This window comes from Mandrillus leucophaeus, unplaced genomic scaffold, assembly GCF_000951045.1.
Source record: "Mandrillus leucophaeus isolate KB7577 unplaced genomic scaffold, Mleu.le_1.0 Scaffold926, whole genome shotgun sequence".
In the NCBI taxonomy this organism is placed as follows: Eukaryota; Metazoa; Chordata; class Mammalia; order Primates; family Cercopithecidae; genus Mandrillus; species Mandrillus leucophaeus.
The window spans coordinates 285,040-297,668 of record NW_012110097.1 but is presented as its reverse complement, the minus strand read 5'-3'; the positions used below and the strand labels follow the sequence as shown (position 1 = coordinate 297,668).

The 12,629-nt window shown below is 50.2% G+C and overlaps 1 protein-coding gene across 1 annotated transcript in view; it reads right to left on the bottom strand.

Annotated features, from left to right (window-relative positions):
- Window positions 1-11,725, bottom strand: part of LOC105531983 (histone-lysine N-methyltransferase PRDM9-like) — a 49,332-nt gene extending 37,607 nt beyond the window's left edge. Inside the window, exons 1-3 of the mRNA XM_011970044.1 lie at window positions 11,598-11,725; window positions 10,958-11,249; window positions 2,485-2,517 (exon numbers count right to left, since the gene is read on the bottom strand). Of these exons, the coding sequence (XP_011825434.1) occupies window positions 2,485-2,517; window positions 10,958-11,249; window positions 11,598-11,725 (453 nt within the window). The remainder of the gene's footprint in view (window positions 1-2,484; window positions 2,518-10,957; window positions 11,250-11,597) is intronic.
- Window positions 11,726-12,629: the final 904 nt, after the last annotated feature.

Below are 12,629 nucleotides of genomic sequence, written 5' to 3'. Positions count from 1 at the left end.
GGGTAACCATCCCCATGACTCAGTTATCTCCCACTGGGTCCCCACCAGGACGTGTGGGCATTATGGGAACTACAATTCAAGATGAGATCTGGGTGGGAACACAGTCAAATTCTATCAGAGCCCACAAGCCAAGGAGTGCGAGTGGCTTCTGGAAACTGGAAGGGTCAAGGCAGTGGTTCCCACCCAGAATCTGTGGGCCCTGCCACCAGCTTAATTTAAGGACTTCTGATCTCAAGAGCTGTAAAAGGAGGAATCTGTGTTGCTTCAAGCCACTGAGTATGTGAAAATGTGTTACAGCAGCCATGGGAAGCTGGCTCATTTGCTCACGCTGATGAATAATGAATCAGCAGTGTGCTTGGTAAATGTACCCATGAGCACTAAGGGACAACGAGGGATGCCCCTGGCCACAGGTCTGACCTCCGAAGGCTGCTGTGGATGACCTACAGAAAGGGCTGGCGGGTTGGAGGGAGGAAGGCTCAAGACCCAGCTCCTTCTCACTCAGCATCTGGCTTGGAGGTGTCCACACTGGCTGCGTCTCCATCTCTGGTCTCTGATGCTCAAGGAGGTGTTATTGGTTTGGATGTTATACTTGCAATCTAAGAGCTCTCTGGAGCAGATGAAAAAGTCAGATGCAGAATCTTGACATGCAGTTGAAGCACAGAGGGGGGATCCTAGCCTTCCTGCTATAAAATTCCATGGTGCTGCCTTTTGCTCAACCCACCTGCACTGACTTACCGGGTTTGCCTCTGTGCTGCTCAAACCTCCCAGAGAAGAAGGGCTCCTCTGCGGACATGCTTTCCCATCCGCTATATGTGGGAATCACAGTAAACAGAGTTTGTGCAAATCTATTTATGCAAAACGCTGAGTTTATTGCTCACCAAGATTGAAATCTTCAGTGAATGCTGGCTTTGCTGGTCTGCTGAGCAGCACACTGGGAGAGTGTGTAGTTAATGATACAGTATAAACTACATAGCTTGGTCTTATAATAATTTTGTTATGGTCAATCTAAACCTAATATCCCTTTTTTCATAGTATTTTCTGCTATCCTAAATATTCCGTCTGAAAAGCAATAATAGGAAGGCCATCAGCAGAGCTTATGGGAACACCATCGTGCTTAAAGCAACCCTGATTAGTGGATGATGGCACTACCGCCTCATCCAGAATAAGGGGGAGTTGGAATGGCCCTGGTCAGCAGCCCCAGTCAGCCACTGTCTCTGTATGATGGGTGATTAGCCTCCCTACGAGGCCAGTGGCTCTCTGACAGTCAACCCTCCCAGCAGACGCACCTCTCTCAGCTCTGACCTGTAGGCTGAAGGATGATGTCTTGGAGGGTGGACTTGCCCCATATGTGCTGACAGGTGCCCAGGAGGGTGTGCAGATGACCTGCTGTTGGGCTTGGCCACCTTGTTTGCTCTCCTCTCCCTCTGCTACCCAGGTGAGCCTCAAAAGGGCAGAATGCCCCTCCCAGACGCCTGTGCTTTGGTGGGGGTGGGGGCTTGGTTGGGGCAGGCAGGCCACAGGCACAGAGGCCAGGGTCGCTGAGCGTTGCTGCATGCATGGCCACCCCGAGCCACTCTGCACGGCCATCTGTTCATTCCGGGAGGCTTCCAGAAGAGACCGCAGAGGCCCTGCGGCACTGGACTTGCTTGGAGTGAGGGCTAAGCAGCTCTCCCCAGCATGACTGGGGAGATTTCAGTTCACTAGTCCTGGGATCCAGGATTCAGAGTAATTCATCTTTAATTTCTTTTTTATTTTATTGTGGTAAAATACATGTAACAGAATTTCGCCCCTTAACTTTTTTTAAGCACACAGTTCTGTGGCATGAAGCACACTCGCGCTGTGGTGCAGCACCATCCACCCCACAGCCCTTTCATCTTCCCAGACGGAAACTCTGTCTCCCTGAAACACGAGCTCCCCACTCCCTAAGGCATCTTTTTAGGCTAAGAGGCTAAAAATCATTTGTCTGCCAAAGGACATTTGTGCGGTTGATAGTGGGAGAACCCACACTTTTATTAGTACCAGACATAATAATGTCTGATCGTTATCCCAAGTTATCTGGGCTGCAGGTGCCGCCAGGAACAGCTGTGAGGCAAGGGCCTGGGCTCAGGAGCCAGCACGGGAGCCACTCACTGGGGTCGCTCCCTGTAGTCTCTGTCCCCCACCAACTCTCACTTAGCTTCTCTGTGCCTGTCTTGTTCCCTGGGAAGTGCAGCCATGGAGAGAATTTCTCTCTCAGACAGTGTGGGAATTAAGTTACTCTCTCCTATAGGTTTGCATACAGTAGGAGCTCAGCGCACGACTTGGGAAATGTATGCATAAGGTGGAGGTGTGCAAACGAGAAGTGCCCTAGAGGGTGCGTGTTGCTAGTGGCCCGTCTCCCTCCCGAAGCAGTGGCTGTCCCTGTGACGACGCCCAGCACTTCCCTCCAAGCACAGGGGAATGCACGGTGTCCACTGTGCCCTCAGTCCAAGGGGCTTTTCTTACCTTTTCCCGGGTCACCAGATTGCTGATCCCCACCTGCGGGGGATGGAGACAAAGCTGTTTTCCCACACAAGGTCTCACACATGCCCTGCAGACCCAAGTGATGGAGGGGGTGGGCCCTTCATGGGCTGGGCAGATGAGTGGGTGGACAGAGCCGGCCAGCTGGTCTGTGCTGAAGGCAAATGGATCTTTAACTTTGGGTTTTAAAAAACCTTGTAATCAAGCGATTTGACCTTTGGTTCTAGAATTTGCTGCCGTGTCCTTTTAGTACCCACCAAAGCAGCTGCTCTCTGGGCTGGCCCCGCTTGACAGATGGAGGGGTTGAGACATTGGTTTCCGCTGAGACCGATGATTTGCAGGAGCAGCAGTTCTGACCCCAGACATCAAACACTGGCTCCTTACACAGCTGCTGGGGAGGGGCTAGTCCCCACTCACGGCGAGGGGTTGGCTGGGAACACTGGGACTCGAGTAAAATGGATGGAGAAACCCAGATGCAGTGAAAAGTTCGTCCAAGGAGAATTATGCTGTGGACGTTGGTCCCCTGGTTGTAAAATGGGGGGTCCCTGACCTTTTCATAAGAAAGGATCCTGTTTATTATTCATCCGGTGGAATCCACACCCTGAAATAGTTTTGCTAGCCACCCCCGGCTCCCTCCCCAACTCCCACCCCTCCCCCACCATAGGAGGGATCCACCAGGTTAGAGTGCCTCCTAATTCCCTGTCCCTGTCAGAGACCCCACTCACTTCCAGCCATAGCCTCGGTCACCAGGCACTGCCAGCCAGAACTGGCACACCAGCTAATAGGATTTAGTCAAAGAGGCTTGGGAGTTCCTGCACCCACAGAAATGCCACAGGCTTTCTGCAATTCTGCAAGGAACTCGTAGGCCCTGATTCTTTGGGAGCTGAGGACCCTAGATGGGAGCCCTGAGTTGAGTCATCTCTGGCAGAGCTGCAGACATAGCAAATACAAATTGAGGAAGGAATATTTACATGGGACACGCTTACACTAAATAATTATTTGTTGCTCATCTAAAATTCCAATTCAACATAGCGTCTCGTATTTTATCTGTAACCCCACTCTCAGGCCCTTTCTGCTAGACCAGTTCCTGACGTCCTGGTGTCTGTGGAAGCCCCAGGATATGTGGAAAGAGAATGAGGGGTCTGTGAGAGACACTCCTCAAGCTAAGACTAGGGTTCCAGGAGGATGGGAACTTCCCTCCCTCTGTCGCACATCTGGGATGGGGCTCTGTTGGCATGAGTGAGACACTCAGTTCCATCCTTTGTAGAGAGCTGGGGCTGTCCCTGCTTGTGGGGTTGCCAGGCCCCATAAGAGGAACTTTTGTCCTGGGAGGCTGAAGCTAGAATGGGCACAGGACAATCTGGAAAACCAAGATCTGGGAGACAGAAGCGGTGTGCAGGTGCATCAGACTGGAGGGCTGGTCCTTAGGCAGGCCCTGTTCTACTCTGTGGCTCCCTGCTCCGCCATCTTGCAGAGAGCCCTGGCCTGGTCCAGGCAATTACTTTGCCTTCCCCCTATTTGCTCCCAACTGCTGATTCTCATTGGCTCTGAATAAAGTATCTAGAAGAAAGTTTCTGGCCAGAGAGGCAGGGAGGCTGGGTGCTGCCCTGGCCTTGCCTCCAGTTGACTGATCCCATTGGCAAGTCATTTAGCCTTCAGGGGTCACGGCATCCTGCTGTGTAAAATGGGAGCCAGAAAACATTCTGCCTTGTAATTCGTGTGGAAAAATCAAAGCAAACAACAACGAGAGACTACTGCACACCTGTCACAATGACCAACATCTGGAACACCAACAACACTAAATGCTGGTGAGGCTGTGGAGCAGCAGGAATGCTCATCCACTACCGGAAGGAACGCAAAACGGAACAGCCACATTGGAGGACAGTTTGGCAGCTTCCTACAAAACTAAAATGCTCTTTCCATATGATACAAGTGTGCCCCTTGGTGTTTGCCCAAAGGAGTAAAAAGCCTGCATTTACACAGAAACCTGCACACACATGCTTACAGCAGTTTTATTCAGAATTGCCCAAACTTGGAAGCAACCAAGACGTTTTTCAGTGGATGAAGGGATGAACGATGGTACATCCAGACGATGGAATATTATTCAGCGGTATAAAGAAATGAGCTATCAAATTATGGAAAGACATGAAAGAACCTTAAATGCATATTACTAACGAAGGGAAGCCAACCTGAAAAGGCCACATAGTGTGTGATTCCAACTGTGGTTCCAATCCTGGAAAAGGCAAAACAATGGAGACAGTGAAAAGATCAGAGAAAGAGTGACTGTAACAAAGTACCCCCCCTGGTGGGGGATGTTGATAGGCGGGGAGGCTGTGCGTATGTGGGGCTAGGATATGTGGGAAATTTCTGTACCTCCTGTTCAATTTTGTTGTGAACCTAGAACTGCTCTAAAAAATAAAGTCTATGAAGAGGATCAAAAGCAGTTGTACTAGTTAGGATACTCCAGAGAAACAGGACCAGTGGGATGTCTCTGTCTATCTGTCTGTTTGTCTATCTCTCTCTCTCTCTCTCTCTCTCTGTCAATCATCTATCTACCTACCTACCTATGATCTATCTACCTACCCACCTATTATCTCTCTCTCTCTCTCTAGCTATCTACCAATTATCTATTATCTATCTATCTATCTATCTATCTATCTATCTATCTATCTATCTATCTATCATCTCGCTGTCTATTATCTGTCTATCATCTATATATATCTCTCTATCATCTATCTATCTATCTATCTATCAATCAATCAATCATGTAACTATCTACCTACCTACCTATGATCTATCTACCTACCCACTTATTATCTCTCTCTCTCTAGCTATCTACCAATTATCTATTATCTATCTATCTATCTATCTATCTATCTCTCAATCAATCATCTAGCTATCTACCTACCTACCTATGATCTATCTACCTACCCACCTATTATCTCTCTCTCTAGCTATCTACCGATTATCTATTATCTATCAATCTATCATCTATCATCTTGCTGTCTATTATCTGTCTATCATCTAGCTATCTCTATCTATCTATCTATCTATCTATCTATCTATCTATCTATCTATCTATCTATCTATCTTGAGGAATTGGCTCATTAGTTTGTGGAGGCCACAAGTCTGAAATCTGCAGGGGAGGCCAACAGGCTGGAGACCCAGGGAAGGGTTGATGATGCAGTCTCGGGCCTCTGAGGCCATCTGGAGGCAAATTCTTTCTTCCTCAGCGACTTCAATTTTTTTCCCTTAAGGCTTTCAAGTGAGTGCATGAGATCCAACCACATTACAAGCAGTAATCCGCTTTACTCAATGTCCTCCGATTTCAATATTAGTCTCATCTAAAAATACCTTCACAGTGATCTGGACTGATGTTTGACCAAATTTCTGGGTACCATAGCCTAGTCCAGTTGACATATGAAATTAACCATAAAATTCCGGCAGTCTACAAATATAGCGTCACCTCAAGTTATGTTGAGAGTTCAGAAAAGTAGGGAAGTTACCTTTGCATATTTTTTGAAATGAAAAACCCTTTTCTTCTGATAATATAGATAATGCACATTTATATATTTAACCATGAAACATACTAAATAATAGAGAATTAAAAATTTATCCTCACATCCCTCTTGCCTCTTTCCAGAGGAGCCATTATTCAAATCTCTTCTAAGCAAATAGGCGCGCGTGCACACACACACACATGCGCACACACACACACACGCAACTTTATAGAAACAAGAGGATGTTGTACGAGTTGTAGTCTTCTGCTTTCACTTGGCACACCATTAACCTTTGTGAGTGAATGTTGGTACATATCATTCTTATTAATGTCTGCAGTAGGTTCCATTGATTCAACATCATCATTTATGTAACCAACCACATAATCATGGGCATTTAGCTTGTTCCACTGTGATTTGAATAGTTACTTTTTGCACAGCTGTCTAATGATCTGCTTGGGACAAGTTCCCAGGGAGGGAATGGCTGAGCTCAAGGGTGTATGCATTTTAGATTTTGATTCCTTTTGCTCCACGGCCTGTGGTGTGGTGTCTCAATTTATAGTCTCATTAATGTCATACTTTGAAACCTTTGCTAGTCTGACATGTGGGCATGTGGGATGTGATATCCATTGTAATTTCTACCTAGAATCCTTAAAACATGTCTGTCACCCCTCCACCCACTCCTCCATCCTGCTCACTATATCAGAATAAAGGAAAGGCCATCTCATTATGGATCTATTGTTTTATACCCTCAGAAGCATGGACCTCCCTGAGTGGTGCCTTGGGCCCCTGGAAGGAAGATGTGGAGAGGACCACAAGGACGGGATTTTTAATCGTTGACACCAAGATGTTGGGACTCATTGGAGAAATAAAAAGCGGATGACAAGCAATTCCCTTTCAATCAATAAGTGGCAGCAACATGGCACTGGGGTGTGTGGAGAGTGGCTGGCAGTGGGCAGCGGAGATGAACAGGGAGGTCACCCTGATAACTTCTTCACCCTTGCAGAACCCCGAGGCCTTCTCAGCCCTGCCCTCTCTGCTCTGTGTCTCTCAGCCCCACCCTCTCCTCCTGGCAAGCTACACCCCCTAGAGCCCACAGTCAGCAGAGCTGGGGCTGCAGGAGACCCCCATCAAGAGTTCCCTGAACCCCATTTCCCTCTCAGAGGGGTGTTCCGCTCTCATGACTGGAGATGAGGCTGAGCAAATGTCCATTCAGCTTGCACGTGAGCCTGGTCCTCACTGCTCTAGAGCCAGGTGGGCCTCAGGTGCCCTGCAAAGGCAGACGATGTCAGTCCAAAGTTCTCAGAGATGGGAGGGGCTTGCTACTTGACAAGGCTCCATGTACACATGCCTGGCCCTGGAGGCTTCTCCTCTGTGTGGGCAGGACCCCAAGGGGAGAAGGTCAACAGAACGGTCAGCATCTTTTTACATCTAAGCTTAGAATCCCCAGAAACTCCAAAGGATAAACCGAGAGGGCATCCCCGGAACACAGGCCTGCCGCCTCCCTTCAGGGGCACACTCGGGGGACTCTCTTCTCCCGGTCCCTCTGTCTTTGGCTGAGCTGGGAAGGGAGCAACAATCGGATTAGATTAGGAGGAGTTTCCAAGGAGATTCATCAGCAGGGTGCGCACTGGGTAGGGTGGGCATGAATCCTGGTCGGTCAGGACTGGGTGGTGGGTGCCCACTGTCCTCTGTCATTATCAACGGCACTTTCTTTTACTCTCACTACTGGTTCAGTTAGGGTGATGAATTACATATCTCCCTGCCATTGGGGCATTTGTTGGTTGAATAACTAACAGTGGGCTTCCCTGCTGGTGAGGGTCCCGGCAGAGCCACGTGGAGCCTATGCCCAGTGCCGGACATTGGCTCTCCAGGAGGCGGACCCTGCGGACCTTGCAACCTTGCCTTGTGGGGAGAAGTGCCCTCTGGTCTCCAGCTGTCAGAGCATGGTATCATCTCTCTGTTTTGCAGACCATAGGCACGGAGGGAGGAGAATGCATATTTCCTTCATAGTTCAGTATCCAATACAATTATGGAGTAATCATTAAGACCCAAATAGCCAAGAAGATCGCCATGGAAGGGAATGTTTCCTTTTAACATTGGAAGTGAAGGCCAGCAGGTTTCTCCGATGAGCAGCCACCAAGGTGGGTAGGGAGGGAGATGGGAAAGGTGCCCCCTCCTCCAAGGGTCAGAGCTGGTAAGTGCTTTGTTCGGGGGCACGTTGGCATCGGGTGCCAGACTTGGAGAGCTCCCTTCTATTGCATTTTCCCCACTTCCAAAGGTCCAGCTTCGGGTTCTCGTAGCCAGCACTCTGCATCTTCTGTTGCCTTCCGGCAGCACTTGTCACATTTGTTGCCTTTACCCGCTGGGAATGTCAAAGGCTTTGGAGTTCAGACGGGGATTCAAATTCTGGCTCTGCCAGGTCAGGATGGAAGGATATAATTTGGGCAAGTTAGCCATTCTCTCCAAGCCTCAGTTTTGTGGATCTGTGAAATGAGGACAGTGTTGTGTAGATTTGCAATCAGTGTTATTGTGGGTTGAACTGTGTCCTCCCCAAGCTTGTGTGTTGAAGCCCCAACCCCTAGTACTTCAGTCTCTGACTTTATTTGGAGATAGGGTCCTTAAAAAGGTAATCAAGTTAAAGCGAGTCCATCAGGGTGGGGGAAATGTGGAGACATGCACGCATAGAGGGAAAATGCCATGGGAACACCACAACCCTACAAGCCGCGGAGCGAGCCCTGGAATAGATCCATCCCTTGCAGCCCTCGGGAGGAACCAACCTTGCTGAAACCTTCTGGCCTCCAGGGCCCTGAGACAATCCGTTGCCGTGTTTCAGTCACCTGGTTTGTGGTACTTTGTGACGGCAGCCCTGGGAAATGAATATCAGTTTTTATTGGAATAATTGTTTAAAGTGCCCTGGAGTGTAGCAGGAGCTCAGCAAATGCTTGTCGAATGAACTTGGTGGCCCAGGAAATGTAGCTCTCGCCCCAAACCCATCTCTCTCTCTCTTTCTCTCCCTCAACTCTGAGGTTGGCTTGGGCAGTCCAGTGCAGGACTTCCATACGGGAAGATGCCATGCTGCCTGCATTTTCCCCAGGAGGAGGTGCCGGGATGCTGGATTTGTCTACATGGGCAATGTGAAAGCTGAGCTGAACTACAGCTGTTGCTTTTCAGCCCATTGATTGATGGATTTCAGGAGGTGGGTTCGGTAGCCTAATGCATTCCCACTGCAATACTGAGGGTGCATCTTTGCCCGATGATTGTCGTGAGACCACTGATACGCCAGGCCTTGTTCTTGGAGGAGCACTCTCTGTCCTTGTACAAAACCAAGCGCTGCTCCCCATGGCCTGCAAAGAGTCTCCTCTCTCAGTCTCATTGAGTGGTTTCTGTTGCCTTGGGCGTCCCGTTGTTCCCTCCATACTCAGTTCCATCTCTCATCTCCCCCCGCCCCTTCCTTCCTTCAGGGTTGGCTCAAAGAACACCTCCTCCATGCTGTCCTCCCGGGTTGCCATGCACCAGGCTAGTGGAGGCTCTGAAAGATGTTCATCTGCTCCACAGACTCGGGGTGGACCAGCTTCAAGTTCATCTTGTCCCACCTTCCTGGCTCCACCTGGCAGGGTTTCTTGTGTGTGTTTGATGCTCATTTCCTATTTTCTCTTCTCTAGATGGGTTTGTGTATTAAGTGCATGGAGCTCCTAACTGTGTAATTCACGCCTGAAGCATGGCCCCGAGTAACGTGCACCACTTCCTTGGTCACGGGCATTAGCACAGGCATCCGTTGCTGTGAGGTCAGCTCCAAGACTCGTCCTGGCCCTGGTCCCCAGCCTGCAATTGTCGCTTGCTGTCCAGTGAGTGCTCCAACAGCCGCGCCTCCTGCTTAGGCAGGGGCTGTGACTTCCCACCATGCTGGCAGGCCAACAGGTTTGCAGTGTAATCTTTTCCTTTCATATTCCCTCATAGGCGTTTTCCCACAAATTTACAAATTCCTCCTTGATGTCATTTTCAGTGGTGGCATAACATCTGCCTATGGATGTACTGTGATGGGTTCCAGCATTTCCTTTTGATTTTGGATATTTGATCTGTTTCCGGGGCTTTGGCCTTTACAACGATACACCGCAGCCTGTCCTCAACAGCTCCCCAGGAGAAAGTCACAGGAGTTGAATGACCGGGTCACAGGTGCCGGCCACTCCAGGCTCTAGGCCTCCTTGCACAATCGCCACCTGGAAACATAAGCTGCTGCCCCAGCACCTGATCCAGAATCTTCCGTGGTGCTGAGGTTCTGATCTGACAAATTGAGAAGGGAATGGGCTGGGGCAGCTGGCATTTTGCCCATCGCATCTGCTTTTAACAATCAATCGGCCCAGCAGAGTCACGGGAGCTAGCAGAGGTCATGAAGCAGGTGCAGCTGCTGGCCTTGACCTCCCCACACAAGTCCCAAAGCTCACCCCTTCTTCAGAGCATCCTGGCATGATGTTCTACACTCACTGCTCTCAGGCTGCCGGGGACTGGCTGGGGTCTATTTTCTAGATGAACAAAGTAAGCACAGAGGCTTCCTGTCTCCCAGGTAGGTGCCCTGACACCAGAGAAGCCTTGAGCTGGGCCTGGCACCCCGGGATGCACCCTTTGGCCTGTCCAGGTGCCAGGGCTTGGCATCTGGCCCAGCCACGTGGGGCTCTGGCAGATCCCAACGGAGCTCCTACCTGCAGCCCCTCCATGCAGGCTACTTGGGAAGTACTCCTCCAGGCTACTTGGGAAGGGCTCTGGTCTGTGAGTTTCTCTCTGTGTTAGACAGTGCTCCAGCACCTGCCCTTGGGGGGTGTGTGTGTGTGTGTGTGAATGTGACTTTACAAATGTGTGTGAGCGTGTGAATGAGTTCATGTGTGAGTGTGTGTGACTACATGTGAGTATGTGTGTGTGTATGGGGGGGTGGTTTGCTGTAGGTTTTGTGTTCTACAACTGACCACCTCAGCTCTTTTCTTGACCTGGTTGGTGACGGGGACACCCTGCTGTCTTGCACCGGGTGGAGCCAGATCGGGCTGGGGTTGGAAACTTCTTGGTTCCTGGTGGTCCAGGCATGTCCAGGTTCTGACCCCACCTAAGAAACCTGTCTGCGGCTCTGGAAGAAGAAACACCCGAGACCCAAAGCAGATGAGGTGCCCCAGCTGGGGTGGGTGGACATGAGTGTCCCAGAGCAGCCCAGCATCAGAGGAGGACTGACGGTTGAGGGCCTGGCTACAGGAGGGCGTCCCAGACCTGGGGGTGGGACCAGAATCCAGGGGCTGGCCCTTTTACCTGGCTGGAGCCCTGTACCTTGCCGGGCCTGGCTGGCTGCTGCTCTGAGAGTCCCCAGCCCCATGGAGACACCCACGGTAGGGCCAGGCTTCCCAGCACAGGATCCCAGGAAAGAGGTAGATCGAGAGTCATGGAATGGTGGTGGGAGCACTGGGGGGATCTCAGAAGGGTAGTGTTGGGATCACTGTGGAAATTCCCTCTGTGGATGTCAGATGCACTAATGAGGGACTGAGGGGAATGAAGGCACATCTCCTGCCCTGAGGATTTCCAAGGAGTTGGGCTCCTGGCTGCCACTCTGGGGAGAAGCACCGGAGGCCGTGGGACAGGGGCCCAGTCTTTCCACTGGTTCTGATGATGGAAGTTCCCCGGTGACTGCCATCTGCTGGGGGCTCTGCCCACACGTAGAGCCTTCCGGTGCCTTCACGAGCGTGCGTCATCTCTCTGTGCTGACTTGGTCAGGAGTCGCCTTGCATTTTAATGTTGGAGTATTCCTTTAGGAAGGGAGGCTTGTTGTTTAATTGAGCAGCACTGTTATTTTTCTAAAAAATATATTTTTCAAAATGTGGTGTTATATTTAGTTTTCAACAGATTGCCTGAATTCTTTTTCAAAGTTGCATTTTATTACGGATAAATTGAAAATGCTCATATCTTGAGTTATCGCTTTCTTTTCCGTAGACCATCCTATCTTAATTAACCTAGGAGATTCAGAGGAAATTCATCTAAATGCAGGTTATGTTAACTTTTTTGTCACCATGAGGTATTTCCATGTTTCAGGATGGCAGGGACCAGGAGAGACGGGCAGGCTGCTGCTGGGGCCTTTCAGACTGAATCATATGTTGAGAAGGAGCTCTGACCAGCATACGAACGTCTCCCGAACCATGAGGCGTGGCCCCAGCAGAGGCTGGGAGCAGAGACAGGGCCTACCCAGCCCATCTAGACTTCTCTTGAGCAGCCCTTCTTAATACTACTTAATTAAAATTTAAAAATTCTGGGACAAAAGCTAAACTGGATGAGATAGTCGGTCAGCAGGTGCCAGCTGGACTGTCTCAGGTTAAGTGGGATACAGGTGGGGCCCCTGTGCTCCCCCAGAGACCAGGCTCGTACATGCAGTGGGTCTGGGAGTCACTGCCCGCAGCAGCTGGAACTGGCTGGGGACCTACAGACTTTGAGGAGAGGGTCCTGGAAGGACCAGGGGCTGTCAGGTTTCTGCTTGAGCTGGTGGGGAGGAGGCTGTGGCCCTCCCACTGTTTTGCCTCCATACACAAGGGGTGTAGCGACACCTTGTTCATAGGGCATTGCAAACATGCCCAATCACTTCCTTAGACCTTCTAGAAATGAAGT